This window comes from Ctenocephalides felis, unplaced genomic scaffold (genome assembly GCF_003426905.1).
Source record: "Ctenocephalides felis isolate EL2017-DRISC unplaced genomic scaffold, ASM342690v1 CF-g0.4_SCAFFOLD_01604, whole genome shotgun sequence".
Classification (NCBI taxonomy): domain Eukaryota; kingdom Metazoa; phylum Arthropoda; class Insecta; order Siphonaptera; family Pulicidae; genus Ctenocephalides; species Ctenocephalides felis.
In genome coordinates this window covers 3,377,861-3,396,346 of record NW_020537758.1, presented here as the reverse complement: position 1 = coordinate 3,396,346, position 18,486 = coordinate 3,377,861, and the positions used below count along the sequence as shown (strand labels likewise).

Here is an 18,486-nt window from a genome sequence, read left to right as displayed (position 1 = left end):
CTGAAAATTGTACATATTGCTTGAGGATATTATATATTATCTGAAAAAATTATAAATCTGTTCACTTTTTTGTGAAATTCTTGTAAAAAATTTTAGTCATTAAAAATATCTTTATTCAGATTTCTTAACTCCAAAATTGTTAATTATAGTCAATGCAATAAATTGTGAATTGTGATTTTGATTTAAAGAAATGATACGAGTTTACTAAAAATCGATTTCTATTTTCTACTATTTTCATTTAGATGTTAAAAAGTTCTATATAATGATATAGGTATATAATTATTTGGAAAACCTCCACTATCAAGGATTTCTCACATAAGGTTTTTAAATGCTAAAAAAAAAAGAAAACGTCCTAGATGGCTTGAAATTGTTGCAGATGGTCTGAAATCATTTTGTAGATGGTTTTTAGACTGCCTGATGTAGTTCTAGATAAACATTCAATAGTTTTTGAGATATACAAAGTTGATGGGTGGCAGGCACCGCTCTCAATACTAGTTTTGACCTGTTTTCTTTGAAACAGATTGTACGTTTTCAAAAATGCATAATTCGATTTTGATGAAACTTGACACACATTGTTATTACACTTTACTAAATATTTGACAAAAGATTAAAGTTGAAACATTCAATAGTTTTTGAGATATGCAAGGTTGATGGATGGCTGGCTCTGCTCTCAATACTAGTATCGAAACAGATTGTATGTTTTCAAAAATGCATAATTCGATTTTGAAACTTGACACTCATTGTTACTGCACTTTACTAAATATTTGACAGAAATATAAAGTTGGAACATTTAATAGTTTCTGAGATATGCGAGGTCGATGGGTGGCAGGCACCTCTCTCAATACTCAATATGTTTTCAAAAATGCATAATTCGATTTTAATAAAACATGACACACATTGTTATTACACTTTACTAAATATTTGACAAAAATTTAAAGTTGAAACATTCAATAGTTTTTGAGATATGCGAGGTTGATTGTACGTTTTCAAAAATGCATATTTCGATTTTGATGAAACTTGACACACATTTTTATCATACTTTACATATGTAATGCTTTTCTTTACTTTCTGAAAAATTCTCAATTTGGATATTTCTCCTAAATAATAAAAAATAAATTCTGATTTGTTAATAATATAGTTAGTCTTAAAAAAAATAATATGAGCTCACTAAAAACCAATTTCTATCCTTTACCATTTTCATTTAGATGTTAAAAAGTTCTTAATGAAGGAAAACAGTAATAATAGTAGCTAAATATATTATAAAATCACTTTAGTTAATTATTATGAATAACCTGGACAAGAGCTTAAAAAATAAATTCATAACTAGCATTGTAACTACCTTTATAAATATGCAAAAACAAAATGAACTGATAAGTTATCTTAAATTTATTTCATTAGTTACCTATTATTAAAAAAATAAACATATCGACATAATTACTAAGCAGTCCATTTGAGACATCTGGTATCTTGATGCGTATTAAGACATTTCACACAGCAATAACGACTGCCACAAGTTGTGCAAGTGTAGTTACTTGGAAATCCACAAACCGCACAGAAATGTCTGTCCGGTTTTTCTGAAGGCTTTGCTACAGCAGTAGAATAGTTAATTTCGTTTGTCAATTTGTCATCTTCTATCATTTGGGCTAGAGACTTACGAAATCTAAACATAAATAGAAATAGAAATATATAAATATATAAATATAAATATATAGATATAAATAGACAATAAGGTTGGTATACCTTGTTTTATAATATTCTGCACTCTTAGACTTCTTCTTCCTGGTTTTATTATCCAAATTATCCTGAAACTTTGGCACTTTCTTAGACATAACCAAATCCGCATGCGGATCATCATGAAAATTATCCTGCTCCAAAGCTTCTAAAGCCTTTCTAGCTCTCCGCTGTCTACTGACATCATCCAAAACCCTCTTCTTCTCCACATCTCTAATTCTACCAGACTCTCGAGACATTTCAAACAGAAACTACAAAGTTTTTTAGTATTTACAATCCTTTTTCGTGCAACGGGAAGCTGATTTGGTCCATCAAATCATCAATTTTGGATTGTAGGGTTTCTAGAATATCAGCGGAGATGAAAACGTGGGTTTCGTCTAAGTCTTCAATTATGAATCTTGATCCTAGGGCTTGGGTTTCGTCTAGATGGAGGAGGAATTGTTTCATAGCCTGATCACTGGAAAAATAAACTTTATGTATAATATTGATATCATTCTCGTAGAAAACATTAACATATGTGGGAGTTATGCATAGAAACTAAACATACACGTTAGTGCTTTAAATAAATTCTATAAATAAATTATTCATACAATATTTGAGGTTATGTTAACACAAATGTCATAAATATTTAAAATTTTGCTTTAAACATTAGCAAATGCTTGTTGATGTATTTATATACAATTACAATACATAATAAAAGCTTTATGCTGTATATTAACACCCACAAATGTTAAAATAATTTAAACATGGATATAAGTAAAAATTTCTTACCATTCCACCAAGACTCCTTTTTTTAAATTAACCATTTTAAAGTGATCTCACATTGAAGATATGTTTAAGCAATGCCTAAAGATTAAATAATATTATTTAGCACTTTATTATCAACAGTTTCACGAAAAAAACAATTAAATAATGAAGGTTAAATAATTATTGCATTTATTTGACGTTTCTTTGTCGTCTGAACCATACTGAAGTTAGAAACGTCGCCATTTTTCATGTCATTAAAAAAATGGCGCAAAATTCAAATTTCTGTACGAAACTTTTGAAAATAAGATAAATGTAAATTTTTCTTAATAAATAACAATATATATATATATATATATATAATACATACAGCATATACATACAAAAATTTTACAAATAGGTTTCAACAACTTGCAAAAGCCTAATTTAAATAAATACAAATCTAGATAAAGAATTTTGCTTGATAGAATAATATATAGATTTAAAATTAAATTTTGCTGAATGAATATAAATATATAAAACCAGAATACAATAAAAATACATCAAAGTAAGATTCAAAAAACGTAGAAAATTGTTTAAATACATATATATTAATATTTTACTATTAAAAAACTCTTGAAATATGATTATATTAATAATAACAATAAATGAAAGTAAAGTAGTAAATATTTTATTTAAAAATATTCACTAAATTACTTCTCCTTAATATTGTAAAAATGTGCCTACTAAATTAATTAAAAATTATATTTAAAAATTATTTAGACCAAAAACTGTATTTTCTATCCGGCCTGAAAAATTATAAATAAATTGCAAAACTCATCATCTACTCAATTATACATTTTTTATTTTTTTATCAAATTATGTACAAAATTTATACAATAAAAAAGTAACTTAAAATTTTTAATTTACACATAAAAATAAATATGCTAGCTATTTTCTATAAAAATACCAAAAAAACTATATGAAATAAAAAACTATACAAGTATTTTAAAATTTCATATCGATTTACCAACATCACTAACCATAATAATCTATAATTAATTAATTAATTATATATAAAAAAATATACAAGAGTTTTTTAATATCAAGCACCGTTTATCAATTTCATAATCGGAGCAGATATTAAAAAACTCTAAAATTTATAATTTTTTTAAAACTATTGCATATAGATTTTTTTGAAAATTTCTAGTTATCACTGTTGAAAAAATCGTTTTAGTATTTAATATATTTTATTTATACCAATATTTTGTTTTACTTAGCTGTTGTTTTTATAAACATCACATGTTAGCTAAGAATGTTGATTTTTTTTGTTAATTTTTTGACCGAAATATTTACATGGAAGTTTTAAATAAATAAAACTACTTAAAATATAAAACAAAACTTATAGAACTAAAAGTTAATGAAGAAATAGTCTTGGAGAAAAAATATGGTAGAAGAAAAAATAGACAGAAACATGTAAAAATTATTTATGTATATATAAATATATATATATATATATATATATAATATTTATAAATATATTGTCATATGTTTTTGCTACCAAAAAAATTCTAAAAATTGCAAATTGATATTTTTCAAGTATTTCAGAGAAATGATTTTTTTAAAGTCATTCTATAAATTTTTGAACAAAAGCTTGCAATTTTTTGCAAATTATAATTTATACATATATACTGAATCTACATTTTTATAATTTGCAAATATAATAAGATTTAATGTTATAAGCAAATATTTATTTACTATTTTTAAAATATTTTTATAGAAGGTTTTTTTAAACAAAATGACCAATGAATTAAATAAATTTTTCTTCTTAATAAAGTGCAACAAAATAATGTTTTTAATTATTTATTCTGATTTAAGAGGTGCTCAGAAGTATTAAAAAGTTGTAAATGATTTTTTTAACAATATTTTTGCTGTAAATTTCATTTGTGTTAGTTACAAATTTGTCGAATATTTTATTTATTTTACTCAAACCGTTTAAAAGTTACAAGAGATGCAATAAATAAATGCATAAATTGACAAAAGTCCTGTTAAAAATTTGAAAACTAAAAATTTGAAAACTAAAAATTTGAAAAATTTAGGGTCTTCAATATAGATGTTTTGATTCATAAAAATTGCATGTTTAAATATAAAATATTACGATATATATACTTCAAAAAATATTAAACAAATATTGTAACGTACAAAAAAAGCAGTTTTAAGGGTCATTGTGACCCTAAGTCAAAAAAACGTAGGTTATTTTGTATCGTGATTTAAAAACCTTTGAACAACAGAAAACTTTGAGTATTTTAATTGAAAAAAAAGATTAACGTTTATATATAAAATTGTACAAAATATATATTCGAAAAACTAAACATTTTGGGCTCATTTTGATATTACAAAATATTAAAAATAAAATAGCAAATTTCTATTTGTATAGTAATCTAAAGTCCCTAAAAGAAGATATTCAACGTTAATAGGAAAATATGTACATTTCGCAAAATATATATTTAAATAATTAACAAAAAATGTATTTAATAAAACTTTTAATCAGAAATTTAGATTGAATTAAAAAGTAGGTTGTCGATGATTATATTAAAGTATTTCATATTAATAAAATACTTCATGTTAATTATTGTAATTACAAAATTGCATTTAATCAAATTTGTTAAATATGGTAAATAAAAATATAGAAAAGGAGCAACAAAATATTAAAAAACATCCTTGAACAAATTATAAGGGTCATTTTGCATATGATAGCAAATTTTGCATTTTAACGTATGATAATATATTTTATAATTATATATATATATATATATATATATATATATATATACATACATATATATATATATATACATAAATAATTTTTACCATTACCAGATTAGTAGGTACCTATCATTACCCTCAATTTTCATCTGATTATGACTGCAAGCTGTGATTGATTGATTGATTGATTTTTTTAATCAATTGGTGATGATTTTTTCTGATTATTTGTTTATTTTTGTTTTTTGAATATTTTTGTTATAATGATGATTTAGATGATGGAGGTGATCAGACGAGCCTTGAAGTTGACTAGTCTTTCACTTGTGGCGGCGGCGCGCTGAAACGAGATAAATAAAAAATATTTAGGGGATGATTTAGTAATAATATTTATTTAGGAGGTAATAAAAAATGTTGAGAAAATATGGATAGAAATAAGAGCTTGAGGTTCTAAGAGAAAAAATATCATATGACTTTGAATTTGACCTTTCATTTTCTTAAGCATTTAATAGAAAATTCAGGACATTTTTTTTGGTTTTTGTCAAATAACTCACAAATATCATATGAAAGCACCATTTTTCAGTTAGATAAGGAGAAACTGGATAAAATTTACTACGATTCCATGCCAACAGTTATATAACCCCCGATATAAAATTTTGGAATGAAACGACTTTGAATTTTACACAAATCCCAAAATGTTCAGGAAGTTCCTTCGTCGATATTGAATGTCCTCTTCTTCAAAATGTTTGTAAAGTTGAAGTTAAAATTTTATAATATAAAGTATTTTTCAATGTTTTGTTAGTTTGTATACTTTGTAATTTTAGTCTTTCAAAAGTCAAAAATTATTCTTTTACTATAATTAATATATTATTAAATTTTTATATCCTGAAGAAGGGGTCATCCCAGAAAATGCAGTAAATTTGTATTCGAAGATGGTTTCATCAAAATGTTTTTAAATATTACTAATAAATATAAGTCTATCATAATTGTTGTGTTGTTTAAGTTGGTTCTTGTCACAAGTTTCAACGTCAAGTCAACTTTTACCAAATTTTACCAATTTTTTTTTTACTAAATTTTTCCTCCATCATCAGATCAGTCGCTGATGAATTGTATGAAAAAAAAAGTATAAAGAAGCAAATAAAAAAAGCAAATTAATGGTCCAAAAGAATTTAAAATTTATACTATTTTGTAAGTTATTTTAAATTCTTTCTGTCTAAATGTCTTTGTTGTTTGTTAGTAAGTACTTACAGTTAGTTCTTGTTTTGTAGTTTATAGTAACAGTTTGTAGTTTTGTTTTGTCAAATAACAACGGCATATTGTCTAAATTAAATCTAACAAATAATAATACTAACAATAATATAATTATATCAGGCCCAAAGAAAGAATTAATCGAAATGGCACCAAAAAATACCCAAAAAATTTACAAATTTATTAATTTTTTTTTTATTTATGGCCAAATTTTCTAAAATTATATTTTCCTGCCAGATTGTTTTAAAAAATCACTCTGTACGTTTCGATCCCAATTATGTGCCATCACATGAAAACGTATAGGAAAAAATTGATAGTTAATTAACGATGATACACAAACTAACAAAAGTAATGGAATCTAAAATAGAAAACCAATATACAAATAATTCTAAAAATACTAATTCTGCCAAAAATATTTATTCTGCATAATTCGTACAAACGTTGTACATTTCGGCACGAAATTTGTGTAATTATTCATTCACATTTGAAAAAGATTTTGTGTATTAAATCAGCAAATTCAAAAATATTTCATTTAGACAAAACAAACTAGCAATTATAATTTCTGTACGTTTCGAACTAAATGTGTGCCATCATTTAAAATCTCCAAAAATATTTATTCCGTACGTTTCGACCCTGAGTTTGTGTCATCATTTAATAGATTGAGACACAAAAAATGCAAAAGGTTTTAAAAAATTTTAGTTTTGCATGTTTAACTAATAATCGTGCTGATATTTTTTTCCCGGATAGCCTGATACCAAGCAGTAGAAATACCTACATAAGATCATAAAATATGTTTTCAAGTAAACATGGCCTTTTGTTTCAAAAATATATCGTGAATAATAGAAAGGACAACCATTGAGTTGCCTTCTAAACAGAGACGTTGTGAAGAAATGTCTTTGCAACAGTTTTTAGAACTTTTAGTGTAGTTGTTGAAAAAAATAGATTAGTAATTAACAATTAGTATATTAATTATTTAACTCAAAAATTAATATCATTTTTTTTTCAACTAATTTATATAATTACAAAAAAAATTAATAAAAAAAGAATGAGTTTTAAAAGTGTAATACGCTTGAAAATATTCAGAAGTCGTAAAGTTTAGACAACTTGCCCAAATCAACAATAAAAATTAAATATTAAAAATATAAAATAAAATATAAATATTCTGTACGTTTTGACACTAAATGTGTGTCAGCAATTCCATAAACTTTGACTCTAAATTTAATTTGTGCCATCAACAAAAAATATTTATTTGACATTCAATTTTGCAACGATTCAGCAAATTCAAAATTACCTCGTTAATTGAAAGGTAAACCATTGGGTTGCCTTGTAAAAAAGGCTCGAAGCTCTCAGAAAAATATAATAGGAAAAAAAGTTTTGTGGAACAGTTCATAATGATGAAGAAATATTTTTGCAAATATTTGCAGGATCGCAATTGTATTAATACTAATTTTATTCTAAACTTATCATAATAGCATATAAAATTATATATTTGTTTATAATACTTAGATGTCGTAGAGTCTAGGTAACTTCCTTCAAGGCAAAGTACTACATACACCGATTCAGCCTTCCTAATAATTTCCCAATATAACTTCCTAATAATTACCCATGTAAAAATTCCGTTTTGCTAATTTCACACCCCCATTACAAATTTGCAAAAATATATCAATAATCCATTATCCCCTTTATCCCAAAAAAGAAAACTCAACCGCCTTCTCCCCCGTCCCAGTCGACGCGTTCCCCAAATGTCGGCTCGCCGCCCCGCTGGCGGTCAGCACTTTATTAACCGCCTTCGTGGCGCCCACCACGACCGCCGCCTTGACGGCCGCCCCTAAAGCCTTCGCCTTCCTCTCACTCACCAGAATGAGGTCCTGGATGAGGTTGGCCAGGCCGCGGTTGGCGATGACGAGCAGCCTGGTCACCGGCCGGGGATCGCCTCTTCGTAGCCTCCGGAGACCGATTTGGTGAAGGTCAAGCCGTCGGCGGGCTGGACGGCCGCGTTCTCGTCGCCTTGTTCGGTGTTTCCGCTACCGGCTACCAACTGGGGAGAGGAGATGGATTATATGTGGAATTTAAAAAAAAGGATGAATATTTTGTTTAGTAAAAAATAGAAGCTAAAGACTATTTCTTAGTAATTTTTGCTTAGCCGAATCAATGAAGGCGTTCGTAAAACTAAGTTACAAATTTTCACTTTATTGTTTTTCTAGTATTATTTTCATTATTCAGAAAATTTATTTATTTTACTTATTAATTTTATTATTATTATTATTTGCTTCACATACTACGGATATCATTTTATTGAAAATTCTATCTATTTTGTACTGTTTTTATTTTTATGTTATCATTCAATACTGTTACGTGATGTTAATTATTTAGCAGTTATAACAAATATAGTAATTAAAAAAAATACAAAGTTAGTAAATTATAAAAAATACAAATAAATAAAAAAATACCTTCAATACCTTCATTTTTTTAATATGGCATCATTCAAAATAAACCCTCGATAAAGACTTAATTAATAAAATTTACAACAAAAAAATAACAAGAGATTTACACCGAATATATGATTACGTAATAAGTTGAACCCGTTGAAAGTGAAAAAAACACGTTTTGGAATTAAAAATTAAAAAATTATAACCCGATAATAATATCCAAATATATATAATAATTCTGTGACTTTCAAACTAAATTTATGTTATCTCCAAAAAAAATCGAAAAAAAAATATGAACTCTGTACGTTTGGACGCTAATTTATGCCATCAATTGGTAGTCATGAAAATATTTATTTGAAAAAAATTTCAAATTTGAAAGATTCCGTTGCGACAAAATCATCCAGCAAATTTAAAGATATTATATATGTTCTATACGTTTTGAACCAAATGTGCGCCATCATTCTTAATCTCTAAAAATATTTATTTTGTAAGTTTTGACACTGAATTTGTGTCATCATTCAATAAATTAAGACAAAAATATCCTCATACATAAATTATTTCCACTTTTAAAAATGTTTCTGTTATTGCCTCTATTGACTCGGCTATAAGTATTTCTAATATTTAAAAAAATTAATAGTTCATAAAATAACAACTCTTAATTAACAACTGTTTTAAATAAAAACAGAAAAATAAGACTTTAGCTGAAATTTATTAAAATAAATTTACTAATAACGAAAAGTGTTAATTACCGAATTAAAGCAAATTAAAATTTTATAGATTTGTAGATATGTCGATACTAAATTTGGTTTTAATATTGTATATTTAGAGTCACCGATGTTTAAAAATAATTTATTAAATAAATATTAACTTTTAAATAAAATTTCAACATAATTTAACAAATAAAATAAATAAATTTAATTTTTAATTTCGCCGAAAGCTTATTTGTTGTTAATTATTGTTTTACTGAAGTCTAATTATTTTTACTAAATAGTCTTTTTTTCTGATTTTTTACTAAATAGTGTTAATATTTAAATAAAAATATAACAAAAAAATTATTAGTAAAATTTGCAAAAAAATTCATCAAAATTGATAATTATTTTAATCCATATCAGCATTTGTTAATTGACTAAAAGTGATTTATGCATTTGTTTATTATATCTCTTGTAACTTTTAAACCGTTCATTTGATACTAACAAAATATTTTATAAATCTATACATATTAAATGATTTATAATATTGGCTAATATTATTAATACCTACAGCAACTCCGTATACTTTGAAATCATATTAGAAAACGAAAACTCTCGAACTGATATGGATTAATTTAAAATTACCAATCAAATATAAAAAGCGAAAAGTTTTCTAATTCAAAACAAAATATTAACAAAACAAATATATATAATATATATATATATATATATATATATACTCGTATATATATATATATATATATATATATATATATATATATATTTATATACAGAATTTTTTTTTAGCTTTTGTTTTTGGATTTTAGAATTTGTAAAAAAAATATATATAAACATAAAATATTAAGAAGTAAAAATAAAAAGAACCATACACCACAAGTAAAAATTTATAAAAATTGAATTGGTATACTTCTAATTATATTATAAAATATATAATTTGTACTTTAATATAATATATTAAAGTAATATAATATTAAAATTAGAAATTTACCAAATATATATATATTTATATAAATTAAAATGAAAATCACATCTAATAAAAATATTTGAAAAAAATGTGCTTTGGTGTAAAATATATATATGAGTGCCTTATGTGATTAAAAAAATTAAAAATATATAATATATATATATATATATATATATATGAATATAAAAATGAATATAAAATGTATAAATATATATATAAAAAACCAACACCATATTAAATAAATAAACATTCTATAAGAATAAAAAAATAATTAAATAAACAAATTTCCAAGTCGTCCTTTCTGCACCTGCTAAATGAAAAATATTAAAAAATGTGCTAAAAATTAAAAAAAATGCAATAAATAAATTTGAAATATAAAATGCAAAGATCATGACACTAAAAATACCCACATATTATAAAATAATATTAAAACCTATCATGTTTAATTAATATAGTAAAAATTTAATTTTTTTTTAAATAAATTTCAGCAAGTCGATAGAAATTGATTTATATTAAATGATATTTGAAAAATATAGAGTTTTTGAGTATAGAACCCTCATATTGTGCTCAACTGCTAATTCCAATGTCAAATTGAAACTATATATAATTATTTAAGTTATCAGATAGACTTGACTTAGAAATTCGTAGATTTTGATTAAAAATAAATAAAACAATTATATATGACATTCTTAGAAGGAAGGAAACTAATAATAATTTCCTGTTGCAATAATAAAAATTACTTAGACTTGAACAAAAATTGTAAAATTTAAAATTTCCTTGATTAAGCCATTTTTGTCAAAATAATCAGATAAATAATAATTGACCGATGGTAATAAATATCCAAAAAAAAATAATTTAAATTATTTGTAACTAAATTCTGTTCAGTCGTTAGGTACAAATTTTAATCTGTTCTGAATAAAATACGTTCAAATTTTAATTAAAGTATTATTTTTTAATATTTAATTTTTATGTAACGTTTAACAAATAATTTATATTTTGAACGGTGATTAATATATGCAAAAAAATTAACAGAATACAGTAAATATATAAAAATATTTCTTGAATTTGGCTATTTGTAAAAATCTTTTGCAACGCTTTAAAATTCAATTTAATTTTAACTTAAATTTGGAATCCATAAAATTGGTTTACCAAGAAAAATCCCCCCAATAAAATCTTATTATATTATTTCTAGTATCATGATCTTTGCTCCACCAACCCCCAAAAAAAACTGAAAAATCAAAATCAAAAATTCATAAGTCCTTTATAAAAATCAAAATAAAAATTCATAAATCCTTTATAAAAATTGAAGTGAAACTTCATAAGTCTTTTATCTAATTACACATCTAGGCTGCAATATGCAATCGATGCTGTTGGGAGCAGGCTGCCTATTTCCTGTGCCATTTGGCATCGGCGGAGGAACAGTGGCGACGACACTGGAGGAGGCGGTGATATTGAGACCTAAAGATTGGGCGCCGGATACCAATCTGGCAACATTGCCTACGGCCTGGACTGCTCTTCCGGCCGTTCCCTGGTACCGGAATTATATGGGACACAAATTGGAAAATGGTAATAAATGATAGTGCCAAAGTAAAAATTTGATTACAATTTTTTTGTTATAATTAACTTCCCGAAGGAGAAGTTTATGTTTTCATAAAAAAATCCGATTCGCTAATTTTATGTTTTCTCGACGTTTCAAGCCATTCTGAATCGAATGAGACCGAATTTGGAAAAATTATGTGTGTGTGTGTGTGTGTGTGTGAACAGATTTTTTGCCGTAAATCGACGTTTTCTCGAAAAACGGCTGGACCGATTTTAAAAATTCATAAGCCACTCGATGTATCTCGATGAGGACTATTGTTTGTCAGTTTTGTGCGACGATCGGCAAAGCCCTTTCTCGTAAATAGCAGAGAAGTGAAAAAATTTTCGTCTACGTTTTAGCCCGCAATTCTGAATCGATTTTGAAAATTCAAAAAACGTTCGAAAGATATTGATTGGGAATTCGTTGCTGTTTAGTTTTTGGGTAGATCGGCCGGCCGGGCGTTTCTTGTAATAAAGTTTAAAAAAAACTAGCTGTAAGTGGAATTCTGTCTTGAGGCATTTATGGCATCGTGCCTTAGGCAAATTGCTTGGAAAACTCCCGTACCGAAATGTCGAGGAATACTGAATGTTTTCAAATAGATTAGTATAAATATGTACATTGCTAATATTATGAGAGATTATATAACTGAATTGCAGAGTTGAAAATATTTGTAAAGTATATTAGAACTATAGCCAGAATTAAAAATAAAAATCTGAAATATTTTTGATATAAAACTAAAAAAAAAAAAAAAAAAAAAAAAACAAAAAAAAAAAATTGACAAAATTTTTTTTTCCAAAATCAATATTTTGTTAAGACAAGCAGAAAGTTCTTTGAATATTTAAATCGGGACGTTAGTTCTCTCAAAAACTGCCATTTTTTACATTATTTAGCTCCATATCTTCGAAATGGCTGGGCCTGCCTTTGCCAAAAACTAATAAGCACTTCTCCCAATCATTGCTAATTGAATGCTTTTTAGATCATTCAAATCAGATACTCCGTTCTCTCAAAAATTCGATTTCTATTTCTGCACTCTTTGCTCCGTATCTCCGAAACGGCTGGACCTGCCTTTGCATACAAAAACTAATCAGCTCTTTTCCCTATCAATAGGAATCGAATGTTTTTTGAACCATTCAAATCGGTTGATCCGTGCGCCCTAAAACGTGACTGGAAATTGTATCCATACATACATACACACACACACACACACACAAACACACACACACACACACACACATCCATTTTTTCTGAGGTATGCCAAAACGTTCAAAACCTTCTAAAAACGTCGAGAAATGTTAAAATTTTCAATTCCGATTTTCGGCCATTACAAATTCTACAATAACTCCTACGGGAAGTTAATAAAAAATTCGACGATTTTTATGATTATTTTGTTTGACGGTAGATACTATAGTCTTCTAGATCATACTATAATATTACGCCCACTACGACAAATGGTTTAGCTTTAAAATTCGTCAAAGTTTGCAAAAATTGTTATCGTTTTTTGGCATTTGTCAAATTAGACATTTGATCGACGTTTTTCTCAAAAACGACTGAACCGATTTCAGAAATTTAAAAGCCAGTTGATGTATTTCGGTGAGGACTATCGTTTGTCAGTTTTGTGCGACGATCGGCCAAGCCGTTTCTTTGTCATTTGAAAAAAAGTGTTAAACTTTTCGTCCACATTTAGCTCATTCTACCGAACGATTTTGAAAAAATCACCAAAAACTGTTCGAAATATATAGTTGGGAATGATACTGATATTAGTTTTAGGTGAAAATCTACCGAGCCGTTTTCTTGTAATTAACTGTTTGAAAAAAAATTTAAGCCGATTTTTATGGACTTTTTTTAGCGATATATAAATATAAATATTACGGCCTTATGACTAATAGTTTGATTTTAAAAATTCATAAAAGTTTGAGAAATGAGTAGTTCTTTTGACATTTGTTAAAATTAAAATCAGAGACTATTTACTTGGTATAATGATAGAGAGTACTTGGTCTTGAACATAATAAACCATTTAAAGTCCTGGAAACTGGTTCAATTATAAAAATATTGATTTTTGAAAAATTTGCTTTTAGAAAATATCCGAGTCAAAGTGTTCGTTCGTTTTCAATTATGTGTAATAGATCCACTCGGAATACTTTAATCAATCATAAATGAATTTATTTTTTATTGATTAAGTCGATTATTTACACATATCGGGAAATTAACTTGCCTTAAGGCTATAATACCAAACCAACTAGTTAGAAAATAATTTTGTGGCAAATATTTGTACCAGAAGTAATAACTATGATTATTAATTTTTTAGCTTAACCTTTGGCAAAATTTTAAACATAACATTTCTAAATAACAAAAAAATCTATTACTTTATCTATTAATACGAAACAAACGTGTGTATATTTTGGTAGCACGCAATATGTTTTTTTTTTACATAATATTTGGGACACAAATTGGAAAAATAAAAATTGGAGGCAAAATGGTAAATGGTAATGATAAATTCAAGGTAAAAGTTTGGTTATAAATAAGTGGTAAGTTAGATAGCTTTAAAACTTTATAAGGAAATGTTTTTGTCAATTCTTGGGCTTGTATCTTTTTTCCTGACAGTTTTAGGTAAAGTGTGCGTTAGCAAATGTTTTTACAAATTTTATCTAGTTTCGAGAAATTTAATCAGATTTAATGCGTTTGAAGTTATATTAAAAAAACTGAAAAAATGTCTATCGAAGTTATGTCAGCTCTAATGCTTGAGTGATTTTTCATGAAAAATTGTTTTTGTCGGGATTTTATTAAAAAATTTCAAAAACCAATATTATAGAAAATATTTGCATTAAAAGCGACAATCAAAATCCTGGTAGACTTTGTCCAAATTCATGAACAACTTTGGAACAAATCATTTCTAACTATTAAAACAATCTATTACTTTATCTATTATACGTAATATGTACGTGTATGTTTTTGTAGCACGCAATATTGTTTTTTTTACATAATTACAAAATTCCGTGCATTTTTTACAAAACTATCAGCACGGAATCGAAATGAATTAAAAAAAAAGTTGTAGATAGACATATTCTTGTGTTACAAAAGCGGATGTATAGTAGATTAAATTTATTTATATATATTATATTGAGTGAAAGTGATTCACTAAACATAAACGTAACATTTACGTAACTTAAATGCATCCGTAACACATAACGAGTTATTAGACAACTTATGCCCATGTGTAATATAAACATTTACTATTCAATTATTAAGGCAAAAAATTAGTTTATGACTTCAAACTTCAAAAACTGGTCCAGAAAGTTTCCTGATTTAGTTGAAAGTAATTTAAATGTAACTTGGACACGTAGAAGTTACGTAAAATAAATTAATTTGCCATTTGCTAATATTTGCCAATATTTTACATTGTTAAAGTATCAAAAAAAAAATAAGTTTTTTATTTAGCAAAGCAAATTGTTGAAGATTTTCTGAAATTAATCAGTTTTTTTCATTTTATTGTACAAAAATTATAAAAAATATATATAAAGCAATAAATACACGTTTTTCATTAAAAATTCAATATAAGTACTTAATAAAGTAATGTATATTTAAGATTTATTTTTTTAATTTATTTCTAAGTATAAAATTTAGTTTAAGATTTTAAATACGAATTTGAAATATTTAAAATTATTTTTATGTATATTAATTAAATATTTAAGAGTGTATATTAGAGTAAAAAGTTACAAGTACAAAAAATTGATGAAACGCAGACAATTTTTCAAATTTTACAATATAATCCTGGTAATTTTATCTAAAATTTGCTTGCACTTGATAAAATTAGATAAAAATTGTAAAAACTTTTGCTAATACATACTTTATCTAAAATTTTAGGCAAAAAGTTATAAGTCTCTGAAAATTAACTAAAACATTTTTTCAGCAAAAAATAACACATAAAAACGTGTCACACCGGAAAAACGCTTTTTCGTTAAAAATTTAATTGAACATTTTCAAATTAGTCTTGAAGAACATTTTTAAACGTATAATTATTGTGAATTTTCATTATGTTATTATTAATATTAAATATTTAGAATTTTTGTTTGAGAAATATAATAAAAATTGACACACATTAGAATAGGTATAACTTTAATAGACATTTTTCGGACTTTTTGATATAACTTCAAGCCCAATGATTTTAAACCAAAATCTGATTAAATTTCTGATTAAAAAAATACAAATTATTAATAAATTTTGGAATAAAATCAAATTTGAAATATAAAATATTACGTATTATTTTTCTGTAAAATATGATAATTACTTAAATCATAACTAATTTATTTTAATTAAATTCCGAAACAAGTACAAAGTGTTAGTTTAAAAATGTCAATTATTATTTGTATTAACTGAAAAAAATTTAATGAATATTAATTTAATACAATGCATTAAATTATAATTCTATTATCCCAGCTTTTCATCTGCAAGAAATATTATATAACCACACATTCACTCACTTACAAAATGCAATAACAATTGCATTATGCAAAATGCAAATACAACAAGCAAACAACAACAATCATATAATATATGTATATCTTTATCAATTATCATAAGTAGTAGATTTGAAAGTTACTCACTCGGATAATATCGAACAGGAAGTTACCGGATCCAGAACCACTTCCTCCTGAGCCACCGGCACTAGCTCCTGCACTAATACTGCCTCCTACACCGAAGGGCAAATATCTGGGGGAAAAAAATAGATAATCAGAAATGTAATTGAATCGTCATCAAACTTCATGACTTTTCCTAATATGTGAGTATGATACATTTTTCAATGTAAATTTGTTTTTTCAATTTTTATTTTTGGAAAAAAAATTGTATACTGTCTTACCTACCGCGACCGGTCATTTGATCGGTAGTACGAAAGACGATGTTCGGACGGCATTTTTTGTAGTAATTGTTAAGAATATTTTAGAACTTACAAGAAAATGTAAATTCAGAAGAATTTAGACTGGTAAAAACTGCCTTCTGCAAATTTATATGCATTTTTTCCAATTCTGTATGAACGCTGCGCATATGAGGCAAGGAGTATAAATATTGCACTTCTACGGTATATAAAGTGGGTTTTCTCATTTTTGCTCAATGTCTACGTGTAGACAGATTTTTACGAAGGAATCCAAACAACAAATTGATAGGTTTTGTTTTGAATCTAAAGGTTGGTTCAACTACATTGACAGCAATCAAAATTGTTGTAAAAGACCACGTATTACTATCGACAAACATATATTTTCAACAAAGGTAAAAAATCAACTAAGTACAAATACAAAACAGATTCCCTAAAAGAATATATTATAGGGCGAACAAAATCAGACAAAAACATAAAAAATGCGTGTGCAGAAAATAACTCTACGAAAAAAAATCGTAAAAAATTGGATAAAACAGAATAAAATGTTGATTTTGCATTCTAAAATAAAAGAAATATATTGTATTTGTATTTATAAACTCTTAAACTAGCATTAACTCAATCATTCAATACTGAAAAATATAGATTTTGCATGACCGGCCGCGGTAGGAATAGCAAAAATGATATGTTGGTGGGAATTAGGGTTTATACAAAAACCGACATTTCAAAAAACCGGTTTTCGAATTTTAATTTTACTAAAACCGGTTTTAACCGGTTTTTGAATTTTATATAGAAAATAAATTTTTGTTAGAATATTCTCTAATTTATCCGCAAATTTAATGTAATTTAGAGTAGTATTTGACTGAATTTATTTATTGTTCAATTTTATAGATAGTAAACAAAATTATTTTAATTTTAATTAGTACAACTAAAAAATAATAGTTTATCTTGATTAAATAACTTTGAAAGTAATTATTCGTGATTCATGCATCATTTTCACATATAAGAATAAAAATATATTTATGATAGTGATAGAAATTTTTCGAATAAATAAAAATAATACATTTTTAAATAAAAAAAATCATTAAACTAAAATAAATTAAAAAATATTAGATACATGTTGATACGTACTTGTTAATATCAATTTTAGTTTTAAAACAATTAAGCTAAGCTAGGGTATTGTCTGTTCCGAGCAATTTTAATTAATTAATTTTAAACATTCTAATTGTTTTTTGTTTAATAAAGTATGATTTCAAAAACTGAGAACGTCTATCGAATTGCTTAGACGTGTTCTTTGTTTACTCACTAAATTTCCTGAAATAGAAAATACTCTCATACTTGCGACCAAATTATGCTTAATTGTTTTTAAAGCCTGATATAATAATTCTAAGTTTTTTGTTCTTTAATTTGTGGGCTTCTAGGGTTTCAAATTCTTTTTTAAGTCAGAGTAGAGGAAGTTACTTCTTCAAGAAGAA

At 25.7% G+C, this 18,486-nt stretch overlaps 2 protein-coding genes across 2 annotated transcripts; both read right to left on the bottom strand.

Moving 5' to 3' along the window:
- Positions 1–1,418: 1,418 nt before the first annotated feature.
- Positions 1,419–2,004, bottom strand: LOC113372749 (zinc finger HIT domain-containing protein 1-like). Its single transcript, XM_026613093.1, has 2 exons — positions 1,741–2,004; positions 1,419–1,660 (listed from the first exon to the last, which is right to left on the bottom strand). Exons 1-2 carry the CDS (start codon positions 1,968–1,970, stop codon positions 1,438–1,440), a joined length of 453 nt encoding a protein of 150 aa, XP_026468878.1. The 5' UTR covers positions 1,971–2,004; the 3' UTR covers positions 1,419–1,437.
- Positions 1,980–2,564, bottom strand: LOC113372751 (general transcription factor IIH subunit 5-like). Its single transcript, XM_026613094.1, has 2 exons — positions 2,503–2,564; positions 1,980–2,188 (listed from the first exon to the last, which is right to left on the bottom strand). The coding sequence occupies exons 1-2, from the start codon at positions 2,535–2,537 to the stop codon at positions 2,002–2,004; spliced, it is 222 nt and encodes a 73-aa protein (XP_026468879.1). The 5' UTR covers positions 2,538–2,564; the 3' UTR covers positions 1,980–2,001.
- Positions 2,565–18,486: the final 15,922 nt, after the last annotated feature.

Coding starts and splice junctions, on each gene's coding strand:
- LOC113372749 (XM_026613093.1), bottom strand. CDS start 1,970: ATGTCTCGAGAGTCTGGTAGAATTAGAGATGTGGAGAAGAAGAGGGTT. Junction 1,661..1,740: donor GCAGAATATTATAAAACAAG/GTATACCAACCT, acceptor ATTTATGTTTAG/ATTTCGTAAGTCTCTAGCCC.
- LOC113372751 (XM_026613094.1), bottom strand. CDS start 2,537: ATGGTTAATTTAAAAAAAGGAGTCTTGGTGGAATG. Junction 2,189..2,502: donor AAAGGAGTCTTGGTGGAATG/GTAAGAAATTTT, acceptor TTATTTTTCCAG/TGATCAGGCTATGAAACAAT.